Source organism: Durio zibethinus, chromosome 3 (assembly GCF_047325235.1).
Source record: "Durio zibethinus cultivar Kanyao isolate XHJ-2024 chromosome 3, ASM4732523v1, whole genome shotgun sequence".
NCBI classification, from domain to species: Eukaryota; Viridiplantae; Streptophyta; class Magnoliopsida; order Malvales; family Malvaceae; genus Durio; species Durio zibethinus.
This window is the reverse complement of record NC_143164.1, coordinates 37362403-37383248: the sequence shown is the minus strand read 5'-3', so window position 1 is coordinate 37383248 and position 20846 is coordinate 37362403. Positions and strand designations below refer to the sequence as shown.

Sequence of the window (20846 nt, the reverse complement as noted above, 5' to 3'; positions counted from 1 at the left end):
TGACCAAAAAAAGAAATTTATATAGTTTACTTTGTATTATTATTCTTTCCAATATTTCAAATAAATGTTAATCTTATTATTAAGATATAATACTTATTTTTCAAAATAATATATATAATGTCAATCTTGTGCACTCTTGAAGGATAAAAATTGAAAGGAAACGGATGCAATATTTCATTCCTAAAATTTTTTATTATTTAATGAGTGATATTCAATTTTGAAACGAATGATTGTACATTTTTTTTAACCGATAGTACAACTGTACCTGATTTTCTTTGATGGTGCGATTTAAATTGATATTTTCCACCAAGATTGTTACCTTTCGAGGCTTCGCTTTTAAATTTTCAACCAATAAATGTAATTGTCATCACTTGAATTGTAATAATCAATTGTCATTGCCACGTCATAGAGTATACTATAATTATTTATACGTGGAAATTATACTTACATATATTTCTAGTCTTATGTATTTTATTTTAAATTTTTTTTTATACAAAAAAGTCATAACTTGAATTTTGATAAAAGAAAAATATTCGTAATCTAGATAAAAAAAAAAATATTGCAAGCAAATTTCATGATTTGTGTATTTGTATTTTATAAAATATTAAAATTTATGTATTTATATTATGTTTTATATAAAAATTATATATCACAATTTATATCGATATGAAAATATGAAATATATTTTTTTTATTTGTTAAATTTATATATAATTATTATTAAAATTTTAAATAATATTATTTTTTTTATTTTATTTTTATATCATATTTATATCGTATCATCATATTATATTTAATATCGCTTAATCTAATTGTAGATATTAAAAATTAAAATTAAAATTTGTTGAATATTATGTGACTATATTAATGAATTGTGTTAATATATGAATTTGAGGCAAGAAAATATTAGCAGACGGAAGACTTCGTTTTTCCACAGGTAGACTTTGCAAAGATGTCTTGATCGAAAGTCTTGTCTTGACCCCAAACATTCAGCTATCCATCCATTATATATCAATGAGAGACTTGGGTTAAAGGAGAAAAAATATATATCATCAGTGACAAACAGAGAGAGAGAGAGATATTCATGGAGGCAGCAAGAACGATGAGCAGTTATACTGATGATGAGAAGGAGACGAAGGACAGTGAAGTTATGCTTCCAGGGTTTCGATTTCACCCAACAGACGAAGAACTTGTTGGGTTTTATCTGCGGCGAAAGGTTGAGAAGAAACCTATCAGTATTGAAATCATCAAACAGATTGATATCTACAAATATGATCCATGGGATCTTCCAAGTTAGTATATATATCTCTACTGCTAATTAATTCCATTTCTTTTTCTTTCTAACACAGGTTGTTATAATCTTGATTGAAAAATATTTGTTCTATATATATTTTTTTTTTTGAAGTTATTTTTGTTCAAAATTCTAAGAGTTTACTAGAGTGCTCTTAAATTTTTTCTAAAAAAAAAAATAAACAATTGTTAATTTTGATTTCATCTTTATGACTTTTTATAATATTCCTAAACTTGGTATTAATTTGTATTTAAAGTAGTTTGACAAGACAACTAAATAATTAGGAAGGCCTTTTCTTTTGGACATTGGTTCCACTGCCGAAATAAAAATTAAAACAAAAAGGCGATCGTCTTATCATATATTCTTTACACACTCTATTCATATCTCAAAATGGAACTACTGTTAACTATCAAACAAAAATAAAATATGGAACTACTGCTTACACATTTTTCAAAGAAAGAAATGCTCACCAAGCCTGTCAAGAAACTATGAAAAATGTAAATATAATATGTGAAAGATGAAACATGATATTAAAATGTAAATATAATATTTCCTTTTATAAGAAATTTGATATTTTGCAATATTTGTCATATGGTCAACTATTGATTTTTTTTTTTCAAAATTAGATTAAATTAGGATGACATTTTGATTAATCAACAAGACGGTCAAATAAAGTCGAATCTTAATCTTAACCATATAGTCTACCAAAAGATAATAATTATTAAAAAAAATCAAATTTAATTTGAAATTGTCAAATTAAACACATTAAAATTTGTTGGCTTAATTGAGTGTAGAATACACAAAAATATAGCTAGAATTTGAGTGCTTGTTTATTATTCAATTAGAAATTTTGCAAAATAAAAAAAATATATTTTTATATTTGATATTTTCAGAATTTAAATTCTGATAACTAAAACTAAGAAATTAATGTATATATACATATATATTAATGTATATGAGTTGAGTAATATTGTATTAATTTAATTGAAATGGATGTGTTTTTTTTTTTTTTTTTTGAAGAATTTAATAGTGCGGGAGATAAAGAGTGGTATTTCTTTTGCATGAGAGGGAGAAAGTATAGAAACAGCATAAGGCCAAACAGGGTGACAGGATCAGGGTTTTGGAAGGCCACCGGCATCGACAAGTCCATCTATTCTGTGAAAGAACCCAGCTGCATTGGCCTCAAGAAATCCCTTGTCTACTATCGAGGTAGAGCCGGTAAGGGTACCAAAACCGAGTGGATGATGCATGAGTTTCGCCATCCGCCAAATGAGAAACACTTCTCCAATGCCAAGGACGATGCCCAAGAAGCTGTAAGCAAGTGAATTTTTTGCTTTGTTTTCTGGGTTTTAGTTGCTAATTTGAAGAGTTAAGTGAATATGAAATGGGATATGCTGTTTGTTTGTGCTTGATGGATGTTCAAACGTTATGTCTGTGTGTGGGCCTATCATTGACATCGTTGATATCTTCTTCAGTCTTCGGTTTCTTGTATTGCAGACTGTTCAAAACAATTCTGATATTGTCTGATTCTTAATGCGTGCAGGAAGTTTGGACCCTTTGTCGAATTTTCAAACGAGCCCCATCAAACAAGAAGTACACAGCAGCTGCTGCTTGGAAATTGGATCCCACAATCAAACAAAATGGAGCTGACTCCAATTCCAACACATGCAGCCTCGAAGATGACTCTGGAAACAGTGCTGAGCAATGCATGAGTTTTTGTGACTCAGTCCTCCAACAAAACAACAGCAAACCAAATATTTTCGTGGACCAAGTTGATGCAAGAAACTACTTCCTTTTGGGAGACAATCCATGGTCATCCGCCAATTCTATAGCGAAACAAACTCCATTTGCAGCAACTAATTACCCAAGCTTTTGGAACCATCCCAATGGCGTCGACGTCGATGGCTTTACTAATGGAAATTGGGATGAGTTAAGACCTGTGGTTGAGCTAGCCCTTGAACCATATCCCGGCAATGCCTTCGATAGTACATAGAAGCAAGCATGCATGCATTATGGCAGGCAACTACAACTTTTTTTTTCTTGAACTGCCATAACAGGGAAATTAATATTCTTAATTGATAACGGGGACCCATGGTAGGATTTATATTCTCTAATCTTATGAACAAATATAGCTAGGTTGCTATAGATATACACCAAATACCATGCCGATCGATGTTGTTGTAAAATTTATATTATTTGTGTTTTAAAATTTTGGTTATTATCATATAATTTTATTGACGTTGAAATATTTTCTCTATTTTGTGACAAAACCTGATTGTTAAAACATTTTGCTACAAAATATTGGCCATTTTTTGAAGAATTCTGTCAAATTTACAATCAATACAAGGCTCCATGTACTTGATTTCAAAGGCTCGCTTGTATTCAAGTATTCCTCCAGGTGAAAGGAAAGACATTGACATGCTTGTCTGATAAAATTAAGGAACTCATGAGAGGGAGGAAGAAATTTTAAAATATATGAAGAATCTTTACACTTCTGTAAGTAAGCTTGATTACTTTCTCAAGGCTGGTGGTGGTTATTAATTGCTTGGCTAACAACAGAAATATCATGGCTGCTTCCCTCTGTCTCAGTGGCTATCTCTCTTACATCAGCTATTCTTGCCTCTGTTGTCTGAATATCACTCCATTCACCATCACCAACCGGTTGGATGTTTACTTGATCCACTGCCATGTGGACTACACTCTCCCCAGGAACTGGGACTACTCTAGAAATACTAAGACAAGCTTTGTCAACATTCTCTGACAAGTCAACATCCTTTGTATCAGGTGGACTGTTACTTGTATTTGAGGACTCGGTCTTCTCCTCGAAAATTTGCTTCGTGTCACTCTGTTGTCTGCGAATGAAAATAGAAGACAACATCAACTTCTGTTGCCCCACAAGTATATTTATGCTCTTAGTTTCAGTTCGATGACAAATACCCCAACAATACTGAACCAAATTAAATTGTTTTCTACTATAAAAGCAGCAGCTGTGTTAACAAATCAACTGCAAATCAAACTTAACTGACTAAATTATACCATTAACCTGCATATTTTGAATAATAAACGGAAGCTTCAAGAACATGGAGCAAATGGCTTCTATCACCCAAAAGGGGGAGAAAAACAAGAGAGTAGTTTGTGTTACCATATAAAAGAATTTAATCGACACTTTTTACTCTTCTACCCATGATTTTGTCTTGATATTGGATTTCTAGATCGAACAGGAGAGGAGCTGGAAGTTGGATGAAAGCACACACTTTTGACACGATTTCACAATGTGAAACACGCGAGGGCTCTGCATTCTCAAGAAAGATGCCAAGGTTTCCTCCAGTATTTCTCGATGTGCTCAGTATATTACAAAATTAACTCTATTGTCAATTATCTCTAGAACATTTTTTTCAAACATTTCCTGTTGGTTATCAATTGCATAAATTTACATGCCACAGTTCTAAGGGTTTCTAAAATGGGTAAAAGCAGGATGATTGTTATAATGCTTAAAAATATAAGTCAAACCTTTGGAGATGTGCCTGTAACACATTCACATATGCGAAAAGTTCTTGCTTTTCCTTCACAGCAGCTGCCTCTTTCTGTGCTGCTTCTTTTATTCTTGCTTCAGCATCTGTTTCTGCAACTCTGACCTTCTCCTCTGCTCTCATAACTGCTGCTTCTAATATCACAACACTCTCACGAGCTTTTGCAAGCTTGGTGCGCCACATATGTGCCTCCTGCATAGCAGAGTCTCTCTGCTTAATCAATTGATCTCTTTCCTTACTTAGGACCCCAAGCTTTTCTTCAGACTCCCTCAGCTACAAACACCAAGGAAAAAACATTAGAACAACAATTATGATGATTAAAATATATGTTACATAGGAATCTTGAAGCCCCTAATAAAAATGGTCGACAATTAAAAGTGACTTCTCAAAAGTGAAAAGCAACATTAGTGACACTAAGTGAATTAGATGTGAACAATGATGAAGGGTTATGACAGGAGAAGAAGGGCAAAACACGACTCATGGATGACAATTAACGTGCTAGCACATCAACTCCATCCTATCCACATGCTAGCAATAAGATTAGAGTTACACAATTTAAATTTAGCCATACCTTTAACATGAATGCTTCCTTTTGTTTTTCTGAATCTTTTGTTAAGCACTCAATTTCTGCACAAGCAATTCTCCTTTGTTCATCCATTGTATGAGCTGCAGATGCTGCAGATTCAGCAGCTTCAGCAGTTTCTGAAAGTTTCTCTGCTATTTCTCTTATTGTTGAATCACGAGCACGAAGATTTCGAGCCAAATTCTGCAATTCCTCATCCTTGACTCTTAGTGTCTCCTACAAGATTTAGCAACCACTCAGAAAACCAAATCTAGGTAGAATGAAATGCTTTAATTGACCAAGCACTAACCACAATAAGGAGACAAGACAAGTTAGAAAGCCTGATTAAGAGACCCAAACAACAAATAACATGCATTTAATAGTTGTCGACCCAGGACAAGATCATTCGCCAGGTTCAACGCCCAAACTGGCATAAATTTTTTCTTAGGCACCAGTGTTATCGGAATATCCATCACCATCTCCAATTTAGCACAAAACAATAAGCCCTCATAATCATACCATAAAATCCAGATAACTGTAACAAGACAGGCCCATGACCCAAGAGTGTTTGCTAGAGTTACTTTTGCAATCGTTGGGCCTACATATTTACCATCAATCTTCCCAATACACTGCCAATGGAATCATCAATTATGACAAACTGCTTCATTTAGGACTAGCTTGAGTAGGGAATAACAGAACTTGTGCCATAAAGAGTTTTAACCAGCATGCGCCTCCATAACATGCAAGATGCTATTAATATCATTGCTTGTGAGGAAAAAGTTCATGCAAGCAAAAACAGAATACAGAATATTTATTAATGTGAATGATTGGAAGAAACAGAAGCATTTGATTCTAGTAACTATAAGTCATGTTAAAATTTTTAACCATCACATGTCCAGCTCCTAACATTAGGGAAAAAGATATCAACTGCAAATTTGTTGCACTTCAAATATGCTTTCACAATAAGTTCTGTGTGAGAATAAGGATTAAACCTCATGGAAGTATAGCACGGGTATGTTCAAATAACTTAAAAGCACAGCCCACAAGCACAAGAAATTGAAAGGAGAAACTGCTCATAGCATACCTTCATAATTGTAAGATCATCCATTGGACCATCAGTGGGTCTACTTGTGACCAATCCTAAGGCATTTCTCAAAGAAATCTGCATTGCTGCTTCAATTTCTTTAGAACATTCCTTGGCTGTTGAATTGGCAGCAGCAACTACTGTTGCAACCGTACCAAATTTTGCAGAACCATTCCCACTTAAGGAATTAACGGCCTCTTTGTGTGCCTTTAGAACCAACTGTGTCGCACTAATTTTAGGAAGGGAGAAACAACAACCAAACAGCAACATAAGGATAATATCATCAATAGATATAAAAAATGAGTTGAAAAAAGAAGTCTGTAAATTATATGGTAAGTATACTTTCCAAACCACAATAGAAGATACCAGCCATCATCTTCAGACAATTTGAAAGAATGTAAAGAGTGATAAGAATTAGCTTTTGCTTTAACTTGAATCTCCTATCACTTTAGGCATTTCTGACATCTGAAATACCATTAAAAATTTTGAAGAAAGCAAGAATATTTTTTTTTATTTACCACAATCTGCCTCCAACTTGTTTAAATAGATGGGATGTTAATTTATGGTCCACATTCATGGGATGTTTAAAATTGGTTTTGTCTAGGTAAACTCAAATTGGGTTCTGCTAAGAGGATTCCATCACCTTAGCCCTCCTTAGAAAGCACAAGTACCCATCACAGAATCACAGATCATCCACAAGACATGGTAATTATATTATACAATTGATCAATCAAACTTAACAACAAATACATACATACATACATACATATATATATAACTAGTTTTAACAGAAAACAGAATAGTAAAAAGACTGATGAAATGCGGCACATTGTAAAAAGATAACTTACTGTAAAGTTGATACCCAAGCTCTAGCAGCACCAGGAGTCTCAGCACAAAGAAAGTAGTCCTTTTTCTGGGGAGTCCCAATATCTAAATGGTATAGCTAAGAAGCATGCAAGTTTAGCAACTGAATTTTCAACATAACATAATTCAAAAACAAGAAAAAAAAACCTCAAAATTTTTCAGTTTTCTTTCAAAAATTGTTTGGATACAGAAACAGCAGCCTTCATACTTTGGAAGTCCACTGCAGCCAATAAAAAGAAACATTTTAATAACAATTCCCAACCAAAGAATCAAAGACTTGTAGGAGACCTGGAAATCTAAAATACGATACGATGACATGACATAAACACGATAAGGTGACACAGCTTAAAATTTTAGCAATAACTATATATGGATTTATTAAAACAAAAAAGGATATATTTTCTGTTTTCGTGTTAACACGAATTGTGATTCATAATTTTTGTATAAAACATCATAAGAATACATGAATTTCAATATTTTACACGACGGAATACACGAATCACCAGATCATAGCAATGATCAACCAAACCAGAAATAAGAAAATCGTCTTACTGAAAGTTAACAGGAGATACGGTAATGGTGCTGTTTTCATCAAATGTAATGGTTCCCTTAATACTTGGCTCATTCCTCCTTGTCCTTAAACAACCAAAACAACAGAATTTCTAGTTTAATTTCAATCTTCGAAAGAAAACAAAACAAAAACGAAAAATAAGACCTTGAAATACGCCTACTTGTATTCCATTTTCCCCGTTGTGGGATCTAATATCACCCACCGTTCATTCCATTTCCTCAACTGCCAAACCAATGTACAGTAATTTACGAAAAAAATTACAAATTGATGAAAGCTATAACTGATAACAAAATCGAAAATTTAGCTGGAATTAGCGCAGTAAAATCGAAGAGACAGAGAGAGTAGAGGAGATCGTACGGTCTCAGATCGCTTGAGAAGTGGACCTTGGAGCAAGTTCCGACCAGAGCCAGAGGCCAGCTGCCGTTTGATCTTTTCCAAACTGTTCTCCGTAGCATCCCTAACTCCTTGTTCCTTTCAAAATTAAATACAAAAATAATAATAAAAAAAAAGAATCAATTCCAATTACTATAAAATGGAAGAAGAAGATAAGAAAAAAAAAAGATTTACCGTAGAAGCTCCATTGGAGGCCATGGGAGATGAAATCGGAGGGAAAAGCTTTAACCTTCAGCTGAAGAAAAACAAATTCGTTTTTATTTTTTATTTTTAATTCAGTAGAGCTGTTAGGTTTGTTGCATAGACTAGCAGTTAGGCGATGCTTTCTTTTATCTTTTCGTTCTTTTTATTGTTATTTAAATTATTTTCCAAATATAATTAATAAATAATAAGAGAATTTATCTTATAAATAAATAAAAAAGATTTCAAACTATTAGTCTTTGTTAGGTGAATATATCAGCAAAAATGTTTGTCAAACATAATCTTATTTTTTTATTTACTTTTTTAGGTAAATAATAATTATAAATTAACTACAATTGGGTTTGAATAATTAAAATTTCTTATTGATAAATTTAACAAATCTTTTTAATCAAATAAAATCACTTAATGAAAATATTTTAATAGAATTAAAATTATTATTTATAAATTGAATAAATTTATTAAAAAAATTAATATAAAATATTTAAAATGACACCTTAAAAATATAAGAAACAAAATGTCATTCAAATATTTTTCAATTTTTGCTTTTTTTTGGATAAAAAATTTTTTTTTTATTATAATTTTTTTATACCTTTTTCTCATGAAGTTTGCTTATTTTGCTTTTCATAAGTGCATTCTTTTTTAAAGTAATTTTTGTGTATTATGGAGTTTTTCCATTATTAATGGGATGAAATTGCTCTTGTTGCTTAGAATCATGAATTAGCGGATGAAGCTTTTGACTTAATGGCCATTGCATTTGACAAAGCTATGGCAATTAGAAAATACGAAAGAAGTTACAATTACGAGTAATAAAATTGATTTTGATAAAATTAAAAATTAAAAATATTATAATTATATTTTAAAAAATACATAAAAATTTTTATATTAAATATATTTTATTATAATTGATATTTAAATTTAACTGATGATATAATAAATTTAATTTTAATACGGTGGAATTCAAACCTCCGTTTAAATGCGTAATGATCATAAAATTCAGAGTATTAAATGTTTGTACAGAGCATGGCCAATTTTCAACCAAATTCCAAGTAACAGCTTAGAAAGGTCAACATTGTTTGCCGTATGAGTAACTTTTTAGAATTATGAAAATTATAATTTTAATTGTTAGATAAAATAGTTTAAATTAATTAAATAATTAAATCAATAAAAATATAATCAAATAATTAATCAATTACACATAGAATAATAATTTAATGTATTTTAACTCCATCATCTTATATTTAGGGATTATAAAAAATTACTAATTGCAAAAAAATATAAATATCTTAATCAAACATTCAATCCTAAAATACACTCGTGGACTTTTTCGTTCTTTTTTAGTCCAATGAAATATTATCAATTCAAATAAATACATATTTACATGATTTATTATACTTATATGAATCATTTCATTATCTTTTAATTTACTTAAATATATATAATCACAAAGATATTTTTAATTTCTTCTAATCTTATAAGATATTTATCCAATAAAATCTTATAATTTTTTTACATTTCTCATACTTATCAGTGTAAAAAAACCCATTATTTATAAGTTTATTAACTTGCCTATCAATAATCTTTTTTTAATTATTGTTTTACAAATTTTCTTATTTATTAAGTAACATCTAATTAATTAAAAAAATTAAAAAAATATCTTATAAAATTTAAGTTATTATTCCCAACATAACTCTACAAGCCAAAAACATTATAGTTGGTTTGAGAAATTTCATGAAACAATATCATGAAAACATATTTTTATAAGTATTAATGCTCGATTTGGACAGAGCTTGACAACTAGTAGAATGATTTTCAAAATATGAAAATTATGATTAAATATAAAAATTTAATAAAAAAATCATATTAAACTATAAAATAATTTAAAGAAAGGTTTCAAAATAAAAAAGATTTAATTTTATATATAAAAGAATCAAAGTAAGAAGATTGCGTAAGTAGGCAATTGACAACCAGCACCATAAAAGTCAATTGCTATGCAAAACAAAAGTTAAGGAAAGTCTCAATATAATTGGCAATCAATTATCCCACTTAAGGCAAACAATTGCTAAAACTGGAAATCAATACAGTTGATTCCTAACACTAAAATAATCAACTGCTATTTATTGAGAGCCTTTTGACAAATGAAAAATGAACAAAGTAATCGACTGCTTTTGTAGAGGAGTCGATTGCTTTATAGGTGAAATCATTTTGAAATTTGATAGAGGTCAATTGCTTTAACGAAGAGTCAATTGCTTTAATGCTAAAAGGGTTCTAAAAATGAAAGGAAGTCAACTGTTTTAAAAAAGTCAACTATCCTGTTTTCAAAAACATTTTGAAAATTGAAAATATAAAAGAACAGTCACTTACTTTCACGGTGAAGTTAATTATTTATTGTAAAAAACCTTATTAAAAATAAAATATTTTCGTCTCTCATTAAAAAACATTTAGATGTTTGAATTCACTAATATTAAGTAATTCAAAATTGATTTCACGGCATTTTAAAAGCATTTTGATATTTTTTACATATTGTCATTGGTAAGATTAAAAAAGCTTTTAGGATTTACAATATATCTTAAAATCATTTTCGTTTGTCATTCCAGCCTTGTATTATCGAGCAGCAACTATGCCGATGCACTTTGATTACCGACTGATTACTGAGATGTGTGGGGGATTGGGGTAGCCAAGAAAGGTACAATGAACAAGAAAGCTACAGATATTGTTAATGGTTAGCCCACGGTACAATGAATCTTCCTATAGTTATATTTTGTAGTATAATATAATCATAATATATAAAATATTATATATATTTTTAATTTTAATATTTATGATTTCGATCTCTTTGTTTATTTTATTTTTTATTATTTTTATATAAAAATAATTATTCTACCCCAACACGGTGAGGATTAATTCTAGTTTTATTTAAACATCGCTTTTTGCACTTCTTAAGTAATTAGGCCCGAACAAAAATATAAGTAGATATAATAATTTTAATTTTTTATATAAAATATTAATAATTCTTATATTTATATAAAAATTATATATTATAATTTATATTAATATAAAATATATATTTTTAATTTTTATTAAAATTTTAATTATATTATATTTATATTTATATTATTTTTATATTATATTATCGTATTTAAAATTATTTAATATAAATATAAACATGAAATAAAATAGGTGAATAATTTACATCAATGTGTACAAAATATTATCTATTTCGATTTATTAAAGCCTCCCATCGATAAATTAAACCTGACGTTTCAAACGCTGTTCAATCGTCACTCAAAGTACAATTCTGCGCAATCTACCCTGTTAAACCCACCTGCATCACGGCCTGTCCATCTCGTCACGGAACTGCAAGTGACGTCTGACCCTGATCTAGTCTAAATAATTAATTTTTTTATTCAAATTTGAGGCCGAAACGCACTCCAACTCGATAAGTACGACACATCATTCCAAATAATCAGCACCTTAGAAACAGCACAGACCAATACCACTTCACCACGTGTCCTCATTTAACTTCTTTGAAGACTTTTATTTGAACGGCTCCCAGGACGTGGAGCACGATCTCCAAACCGAATCAATGGGCAAAGAAAATCAGTCCACCTCCAGCCGGGAGTTCAAGCTTGTTGGATTCTCCAACTTCGTCCGGACCAATCCCAAATCCGACCGCTTCAACGTCAAACGTTTCCACCACATAGAGTTCTGGTGCACCGATGCCACCAACACGGCCCGTCGTTTCTCATGGGGTCTCGGCATGCGATTGCTTGCTAAATCGGACCTTTCCACCGGGAACTTGACCCACGCTTCTTACCTTCTCCGTTCCGGTGACCTCAACTTTCTCTTCACTGCCCCTTACTCGCCTTCCATTGCTCATTCGCAGAACCTTTCTCCTCAATCCACTGCTTCCATCCCCACCTTTGACCACGGGGCCTGCTGCTCATTCGCTTCCTCCCACGGCTTAGCCGTCCGTGCCATCGCCGTCGAAGTCGAAGACGCCGAAATCGCCTTTACCACCAGCGTCTCCCACGGTGCCTTACCCTCTTCCCCGCCTATCCTCCTCGGCAACGACGCGGCCCTCTCCGAAGTCAAACTTTACGGCGACGTGGTTTTGCGTTATATCAGTTACAATAAAAACACCGACAGCCACCACCACGACTTCTTCTTCTTGCCCGGCTTCGAAAAAATAGAAGACGATCTTTCTTACCCGTTGGATTACGGAATCCGAAGACTCGATCACGCGGTCGGGAATGTCCCGGAACTGGGCCCTGCCGTTTCGTACGTTAAATCTTTCACAGGTTTCCATGAATTTGCAGAGTTCACAGCTGAAGATGTGGGGACAAGCGAAAGTGGGCTAAACTCTGTCGTTTTGGCCAACAACGATGAAATGGTATTGCTTCCAATGAACGAGCCAGTGTTTGGAACAAAGAGGAAAAGCCAGATCCAAACCTACCTAGAACACAATGAAGGAGCTGGGGTTCAGCATTTGGCGTTGGTAAGTGAAGATATATTCAAGACACTGCGGGAAATGAGGAAGAGAAGTTTGGTTGGGGGTTTCGAGTTCATGCCATCGCCGCCGCCTACTTACTATAAGAACTTGAAGAACAGGGCAGGGGATGTTTTGAGTGACGAGCAGATCAAGGAGTGTGAACAGTTGGGGATTTTGGTTGATCGAGATGATCAAGGGACTTTGCTTCAGATTTTTACTAAGCCGGTCGGAGATAGGTAATCAATAATTTAATCTTTTTTTTTTAGTTTGTACACATTTTAGTATTTTAGTAGTTTATGAACAGGGAAGATCTTATATGAAGTTCTTTGAGAAGTTTTTTATTAAAAATAATTTAACAAAAATTTTAATAAAAAATTTAAACTGATAAATTAATAGAATTCAACAAGAAGAACAATAATATGTAAAAAAAATATATATATATCAAATTTTTTTCAAATTTTTTCAAATTTTACTTACTTGATATGTAATAAGAACTTTCAAGTTTTGATTTTCGGTTTTAGTTTCTATTTGATCAGTTTTAATAGAGAACTTCACGAAATTTCACTTAACAAATATCATGTAAGTCTTTTCCTATGAACAGATGGTTGAAATTTTGATCCTTTTTTTTTTTTGGGTAGGCCAACAATCTTCATAGAGATAATTCAGAGAGTTGGGTGTATGGTCCAAGATGAACAAGGAAAGCAATACCAAAAAGGTGGATGTGGAGGGTTTGGAAAAGGCAACTTTTCCGAGCTCTTCAAATCCATTGAGGAGTACGAGAAGACCCTTGAAGCCAAACAAATTGCAGGATCTGCCACTGCATGAGAAAAAAGATCCCTCTTATTGCTGCATGTTCTTGTGCCATAAACTAATGTAGTTGAATGAGGTACTTACTAATCATGGTTAGACCAATGACAATGTGATGATCATGGTATATGGAATAATTTTTTTAGTCTTTGTTGTAATTGGATATATAGCCATGCATAAAAAAATTTGCTGGAGAATCCAAAAATAGTTACAAAAGTTGTTCATTTATAGGAATGAGCAACCTTGATTTGATTATATTTATGAAAATTTGAATTTGGTTTCGCATCATGTTCCTATATCATTTTTTTTTAGTTGCATGCATTTGATCAGTTATTTTGCATAAATGATTTCCAGTAGCTATTAGAACTTATTTATGAAGCAAGACAATCAAACATTTGCCAACTGAAAGATTTAAGCTGTCTTATCATATATAGTCCCTATAGAATTCTCCACTGCCTAGCCTCTGCATTTTGCATCAGTTACTACTTTTAAATTGAATGAGGTCTGACGAATGTTGATGTAGGAAACATTAGTTTTGTTGAACTTAATGCATTGATACCTGGGAGCCACCATTCGAAGTTTATTTCATTATATGTGAGAAAGGATACTTGTAGCCATTAGGTATTAGGAAGGTTGAAATACAAAATTAAGGTCTGATTGATTGCAGAGAAAATCTCAAACTCTGAGATGCATTTTGGTGGAAGAAGACAATGGTCAAGATTTTTGGGTTTGGGTTCTGCCAACAGGTATTTTCAAGAGGTATAGCAGAGTTGCTTTATATGCATTGCATTCTAGAGTTTCTGTGACAAGAAATAGTTATACTCAATACATAAGCTTTTTGAGGTCATAGAGAGTGGACCAAACTCTTTTGTGCTAGCAAACAATGAGATGGTGTTGTTTGTGATTTGCTTGCAAGCTGGTGTTTTGGATGCGGAGGAGGAGCCAGACACAGACGATTTCGGGGCATAATGAAGGGGAATGGATGCAGCATTTTGTAATGGTGAGTGAGGATGAATTCAAAATCCTGAGAGAGATGATGAAGAAGAGAATTGGGGTTGGGGGCCTGGAGAATTGGGGATGTGCCAAAGTGATAATCAGATCAAGGTGTGTGAAGAACTGGATCTTATGATTGATATAGATGATCAGGGTACTCTCCATTACTTATATGATCATTATGGATAGTCGAGAATTATATGGAGGAAAAATGTTTGTTTTAATTGTAAATTCTCACATGGTTTTTACCAAAATTAAAAAAAAAAAAAAAAGGACAACAGGAAAATGGTGAATGTTCAACGACAACCCAAGAAATTTATCCAGGTTTTTTCAGTTACAATTTACCCCAAATTTATTGCTATACAAAGTCTATCAAGTGAAATAATATTTATGTAATTAAGAGAAACGAGTATAAATAGCATATTGTAGCTGCCTAAAAGCCTTTTAGCATTCAATTTAATGGAAATTGGTCTATTTCTGGCGAAGGACATGTAGGCTCGATGATCTGCATCCGATGGATCATCTATTGTTGGAAAACTCGATTTGTTTGAGAAATCATAGAGACAGTTGTTTGAGTTCGCGAAGTAAATTATCTGAGATTATTTTATTTGTTCTCTGCGAGGGGTGAATGGCATCCCAAAATACATACTTATTTGCATCTGTACATGTGAATGGATTATGCCGATTGCACAGAATACCCATCTCAAACAGCCCTGTGCCACAACATCCTTCTTCTGCAACCTCAAATCCTGACAATCAACAACAAACTAGATAGATCTCACACTGAAACATGTCAATTGTCAATTAGATCGATCGTTTGTGATGTTATCATTCACTTACCGTACTCAGAAGGTGTTGTGATAAGCTGCAATAGTGGGTAATAAGGATCTGCAAAGAACATTTTCAAACCTGGAAGATTCTTGTTCAGCTTTGCCACCAAAGTTTTCAACTTGCCATTGAACTCCAAGGCAATTTTGTTGCGTTCCTCCACGCATTTAAGAGGGTCTTCAAGGTTTGTGGCTCTCTGCACTGGCAAACAACCCATTGGAGGAAGTCCTGTTAGGGACATCTTTCGAGCTCCTAGACTGTAAATTTGCCTAACGAAGTTTTCAGCAATGCCAATGAGGAAATCCTCGTATTGCTGAACGGTGAATTGGGACTTTCTATCAGGAAGGGCATAATAATTCTCGAGGAAATCGTTCGTTCCTATGCTTATCAGATACAAGGCATTGGAGATTATCCCATTCGCCTTCTTGTCACCAAGATAGGCTCGTAATTTCGTTTGGTACTCCTTGTAATACTCCACTTCCTTCCATAAAGGAATCACTTTCTGTCAATTGTACCAGGTAAAATTAATCAGTAACAAAATCAAAACCACCCAATTTGAGCGAAAGGAAAAGTAAATGGATATCATATACTTACTATATACTATCAAAATGTCATAAGAATTTACTGATTTAATGTCATAAATACAAAGACAGAACAGGATGAGATTAAAGAATCCTGAATAGCTTAAGATACTTTAAAGAGTTGAAATGAGGAATTACCAGTACATCAGCGGTAGCATTGTCATAGCCAGTTGCAGCAGAAGCGAAGCAGACTCCAGTGGCGAACTCTGAGATGTTTAAAGCAGGATCCAAGTAGGCAGGGATGACAGGTTTTAGACCAAGGCCCTCGGATATGAAGTCAGGAGGAAGTCGGCCATTGCAGAAGCGTCCAGTGGGGGTGCCTCCGGGAAAATCACGGCCATAAGGCTCAAAATTGCACTTGGCAATTGTTGGAATGTAATTGTTGTTACCTGAATCCACAGATGAATCTCCAAAGACTATAACAGCTGACACTTTGGCTTCGGAATTAGAAGCCAGAGCTAAGATTTGAATGAAGAAAATCCAGGGAATGTTGCTCATGTACGCCATGCCCATGCCAGTTCGATAATCCCAGCTAGCATGTAGCAAGCTTTTATTGCCAATGAAATTGATCATATACCCAAGAGTAAAGATAAAGCAAAAGTATTGATAATATGACATAGTTGGATGGTAGCTAGCTTATAATGACAAATTTAATATTGAGTCATATATAGCATGGTATTCGAATTATTTTATCATATTTTTAGACCATTCGCCTGATTACATTTACGTGTTGGAATGCTAAAATCTGATAAAAAAAAAAAAAAAAAAAAGCTCTGAAGTTGTTGGATCATCATGAACGCTTGGCAGTTGGGAAATGGGTGGGTCTTATATTATTTTTATGGAACATTGAAGACACTTGGAAGATGATAAGATAGACAGTTATAATAGCACGCATGCATAGGGAGTCTATGGTCCACTTTCAGGATGCTGCTCCTTGCACTTGCACGTGGCACCTTAATTTCTCGACAACCTGGGTTTCGGGAATTTGATAATAGGGATTGTCTTGTTTGTTGCTTTATGCATAAAGCCATTGGTACCTTTCCTCTTTTGAAATATTTGACATGATCAAATTTTATTATCATTTTTTATTTGTATCTTATTAAACGCCCAAACTAGCTCACCCTCTTTATTCTTATTGAGGTATTTGATAAAGTTATAATCGATCAAGTTCGAATTAATATAATATCAAACTTAAACTCAAGTTTAAATTCAATTCGAAATTTAAAATTTAAAATTCGGTTCAAATTCGATCGAGTTTTATTTTTTTAGTTCGAGTTCTGCTTGAAATAAAAATTAAATTATTCGAATTCGTTTAATTAAGTTCGATTAACATGTAAAAATAAATTCAATTTTTATATTTGATAAAAGCTTGATTATTTGTATTCGAATTTGAGTTTGAGATATTTTATTAATTAAAATAATAAAAATATATTTAAATATAAAAATTTGATTATGCTCATAAGCTATTCGAATCGAGTATAAAAATATTCGAGCTTAACTTAATTAATGAGTCAAATTACTTGAGCTCAAATTCGACTCGATAATAATCGAGATGAATTCAAATTTTATTTGAATCAAATTTAAATAATTTACGAATATTAATATATCATTTATATTCTTATCATTTGATACAAAATTGAACGAGTCAAAGTCTAACCTCGTTGGGGGCACTTAATGCAAAATCGGATGACTTCATGATTAATTTTGATATTATTTATTATGTAATCATTATTCTTTTCTTGTAAAATAAATTTATTGAAATATACTGCACTAACAGTTATATATCCAGCTACCTTTCTTTTTTATCCTGCATAAAATTAAAGCATCATCCCCACTGCTTTAAAACATTTAGCTTGACACATACTCTAGGCTGGAATCTGAACAATATTAATAACGGAAGTGTAATCCGCAGCCCACTCCAACCATGTAAGAAAAGTGTCATAGACTGCCGAAATGTTGGTTGGACTACTTTATGGTGTCCTGAATTCCGTATACTATGATCATATTGATATTTAAGTTTGTCCTTGTATGCCATTACTGCGATGCCGATATTTTGCTTTCATCAAAACTTGTGAATTGTTACGAAATTAGGTTGAAATCGGGTTGAATTTGAAATGGGTTTTATTCATTTCGAATTTGATCTGATTTTATATGTTATTAAATTTGAATTTGATTTTATTTTATTTTTTTTATTTTTAATATCTGAATTAATCATGATTCGATATTATATAAATTATATTAAATTCGATCCGATTTGAAATTAATAAAATATTTTTTTAATATAAAATATTATTTTTTAAATATAAATATTTAAAAATATCATTATATAAATATATAATTAAATAATTAATTAAAAAATAATTTTTTATATAATATCGGATCGAATTAAATTTACTTAAAATCTGAATCCGATTCAATTTCGATTATTTTTTAACTTTACATGATCCGACGCGACTTAAAATTTGAATTTAAAAAAAAAAGTTGATATTATAGGATCGAGTCGGGTTGAAATCCGTTAGAGATTGGTTAAATTTTTGTCCTTATATGAGATTTTTTTTCAAGAATATGATTGAATTGAAACCATTTCTTGGAAATTTGTTCCTTGTGATTGAAATGTTCCTAAACATGTAAGTCACATAATTTTTTAAAATGTTTCATTCAAGTGACATAACCAGTAAAACCTTTCTTTCTTTCTAACCATATACGATGATCCTTAAGGCTCTTTCGTTTGGTGGTTACCTAGCCTATTTCTCGGAAATCTTTTCATAAAAATAAAAATGCCGGAAATTTTTAATCTTCAGTCGAACTCTTAGTTCTCTTATAATTTTTTTTTTTAAGTATTCATAATTCGGTTTTAATCAAATTAGTGGATCGAATTAATTTAATTCAATTAATCGATCGATCGTTAAATTAATTTCAATCATATTAACGAAAATAATTTTAAAAATTTTTTAATTTTTGATTAATTTAATTTAAAAATTAAATTAATCAAAATTTTAACGAAAACATAATATCATCTAAATATAAAATAAAAAATACATAAAATAGATCATTTATTTTCGTCAATTGTTAAAATTTTTAACATAATAATTTAGTATTTAAATATTTTGTTAAATAATTTTACTTACTTTGTTTAAAATATAAAAAATTTAAAATATAATTTAATTGAAATATATTTATTATTGATTAACCAAAAAAATTAACCCAATGAACACTCATATTTTTTTCACTTAGATGAGATGTGTTGATTAGTCAATACGCTGGAATCGCTTTCGCCTCTGCCCCAATTTTCCAGTGTCATTTTAAACTAACTGATACTGCATTGGCTAGTCGTCGTCATCATCATCATCAGTTTTGGACTGTGAATTGTGAATACAGATAAAGAAAACTCATTTTCTTACGTGCGAGAGGGTGAACTTTGAAGAGGAAAATGATGAGAAAAAAGAGTAATGTATATTATCTTAGCATTCAAAAAGTCCATGCATGGGTTCTATGTTTGACATTGTATGCTCATGTCCAAACGCAAGACGACGATTTCCTAAAGGAAATTCCCATTTGATTTTCCCAAGAAACAATCACTCCTTGTTAGCTTCAATCCTCTTTCCCAAGGTTGAGTCAATCGTAACATGTTTGCGTGTTGGGAATTCCAAACCAATCAATATCCTACTATTTTTCACCAATTAAAAAACCCATTTCATCAAAATTTATTCTATTTCAAAAAAAAAAAAAAAGAAGAGAGATATTTGTGTTCATATTTCTATGTTTATGGGTCCTTCAACATTCCACAAAAGATATTAATGGGACATTCCTTCCCCATTTTTTATTTGGAGAATTTGAAATTGGGATCCATGAACAAATTTTCTTTTTCTCATCTCTTTGAATTTGACGTCCAACTTATATCCTCTTAAGTATTGCCGTCCTCAAATTTACTTTTTGTGCAATTAAGTCCTCCTTATTCCACTAGAACATCAATTCTTGAAAATGATATAAATTTGATTATCTACCATTATTATTATTATAAACCAATTGGATCCATTTTTAGTCTGTTGTATGTTGACATTGCTTAATAATGCAATTTATTTATTTATTTTCTATAGTTTTGCTCTTTGTTAGTAATAGCTTCAAATTCAATAGATGAACTTTGATTTTGAGGACAACGAATCATGTCAAATGAAAAATTCATTTAAAAAAATTTAATTTAAATTATTTTATAATATTTTAATCTCATAACGAAAAATTTTAAAAATTTATTATAATTTAAAAATAAAAATTTAAATTTAAATTTGTGAAATATTTTTTATAAAATAAAATTATGAGATTTTAATATTAAAATAAATAATATTTTGTAGGTTCAGATTTTTGTAATTTTTTTGTTTAATTTTTTCAAATGTATTTTATAAAAATTTAGTTTAAAAAATTTTAAAACAAAACTTTATTTCTAAAATTGATGGAGTAATAATACAATTAATGCTCAAAATCAATTTGATTTGATCTCCTTATTCAAGTGTTTCACCAGTTTTTAATCGGTCCAAGACATACTCGACTGATATGCGGTGACATCAGTATGAATTTGTCGAAATTGACTTTTGCTACCCAAAAAAAAAAACATGTTTTCAACATTGTTTTTTTAATTTATGCTCTCTGACATCATTG

At 31.5% G+C, this 20846-nt stretch overlaps 4 protein-coding genes and 1 long non-coding RNA gene across 5 annotated transcripts; 3 read left to right on the top strand and 2 right to left on the bottom strand.

The window, feature by feature from the left end:
- Nucleotides 1-977: 977 nt before the first annotated feature.
- Nucleotides 978-3423, top strand: LOC111283601 (transcription factor JUNGBRUNNEN 1-like). The gene is made up of 3 exons (XM_022872163.2): nt 978-1291; nt 2311-2603; nt 2834-3423. Exons 1-3 carry the CDS (start codon nt 1084-1086, stop codon nt 3281-3283), a joined length of 951 nt encoding a protein of 316 aa, XP_022727898.1. The 5' UTR covers nt 978-1083; the 3' UTR covers nt 3284-3423.
- A 225-nt stretch (nt 3424-3648) lies between these two features.
- Nucleotides 3649-8623, bottom strand: LOC111283331 (uncharacterized). The gene is made up of 10 exons (XM_022871782.2): nt 8469-8623; nt 8259-8372; nt 8062-8123; nt 7883-7966; nt 7519-7550; nt 7315-7396; nt 6467-6695; nt 5392-5619; nt 4801-5093; nt 3649-4142 (listed from the first exon to the last, which is right to left on the bottom strand). The coding sequence occupies exons 1-10, from the start codon at nt 8490-8492 to the stop codon at nt 3809-3811; spliced, it is 1482 nt and encodes a 493-aa protein (XP_022727517.1). The 5' UTR covers nt 8493-8623; the 3' UTR covers nt 3649-3808.
- Nucleotides 8624-12058: 3435 nt separating this feature from the next.
- LOC111283332 (4-hydroxyphenylpyruvate dioxygenase-like) lies at nt 12059-14079 on the top strand. The gene is made up of 2 exons (XM_022871783.2): nt 12059-13220; nt 13623-14079. The coding sequence occupies exons 1-2, from the start codon at nt 12079-12081 to the stop codon at nt 13807-13809; spliced, it is 1329 nt and encodes a 442-aa protein (XP_022727518.1). The 5' UTR covers nt 12059-12078; the 3' UTR covers nt 13810-14079.
- A 377-nt stretch (nt 14080-14456) lies between these two features.
- LOC149519829 (uncharacterized) lies at nt 14457-15124 on the top strand. Its single transcript, XR_016341103.1, has 2 exons — nt 14457-14550; nt 14708-15124. It is a non-coding gene; the product is annotated as an uncharacterized LOC149519829 (long non-coding RNA).
- A 79-nt stretch (nt 15125-15203) lies between these two features.
- Nucleotides 15204-16890, bottom strand: LOC111283333 (GDSL esterase/lipase At2g42990-like). The gene is made up of 3 exons (XM_022871784.2): nt 16332-16890; nt 15625-16114; nt 15204-15533 (listed from the first exon to the last, which is right to left on the bottom strand). The coding sequence occupies exons 1-3, from the start codon at nt 16809-16811 to the stop codon at nt 15340-15342; spliced, it is 1164 nt and encodes a 387-aa protein (XP_022727519.1). The 5' UTR covers nt 16812-16890; the 3' UTR covers nt 15204-15339.
- Nucleotides 16891-20846: the final 3956 nt, after the last annotated feature.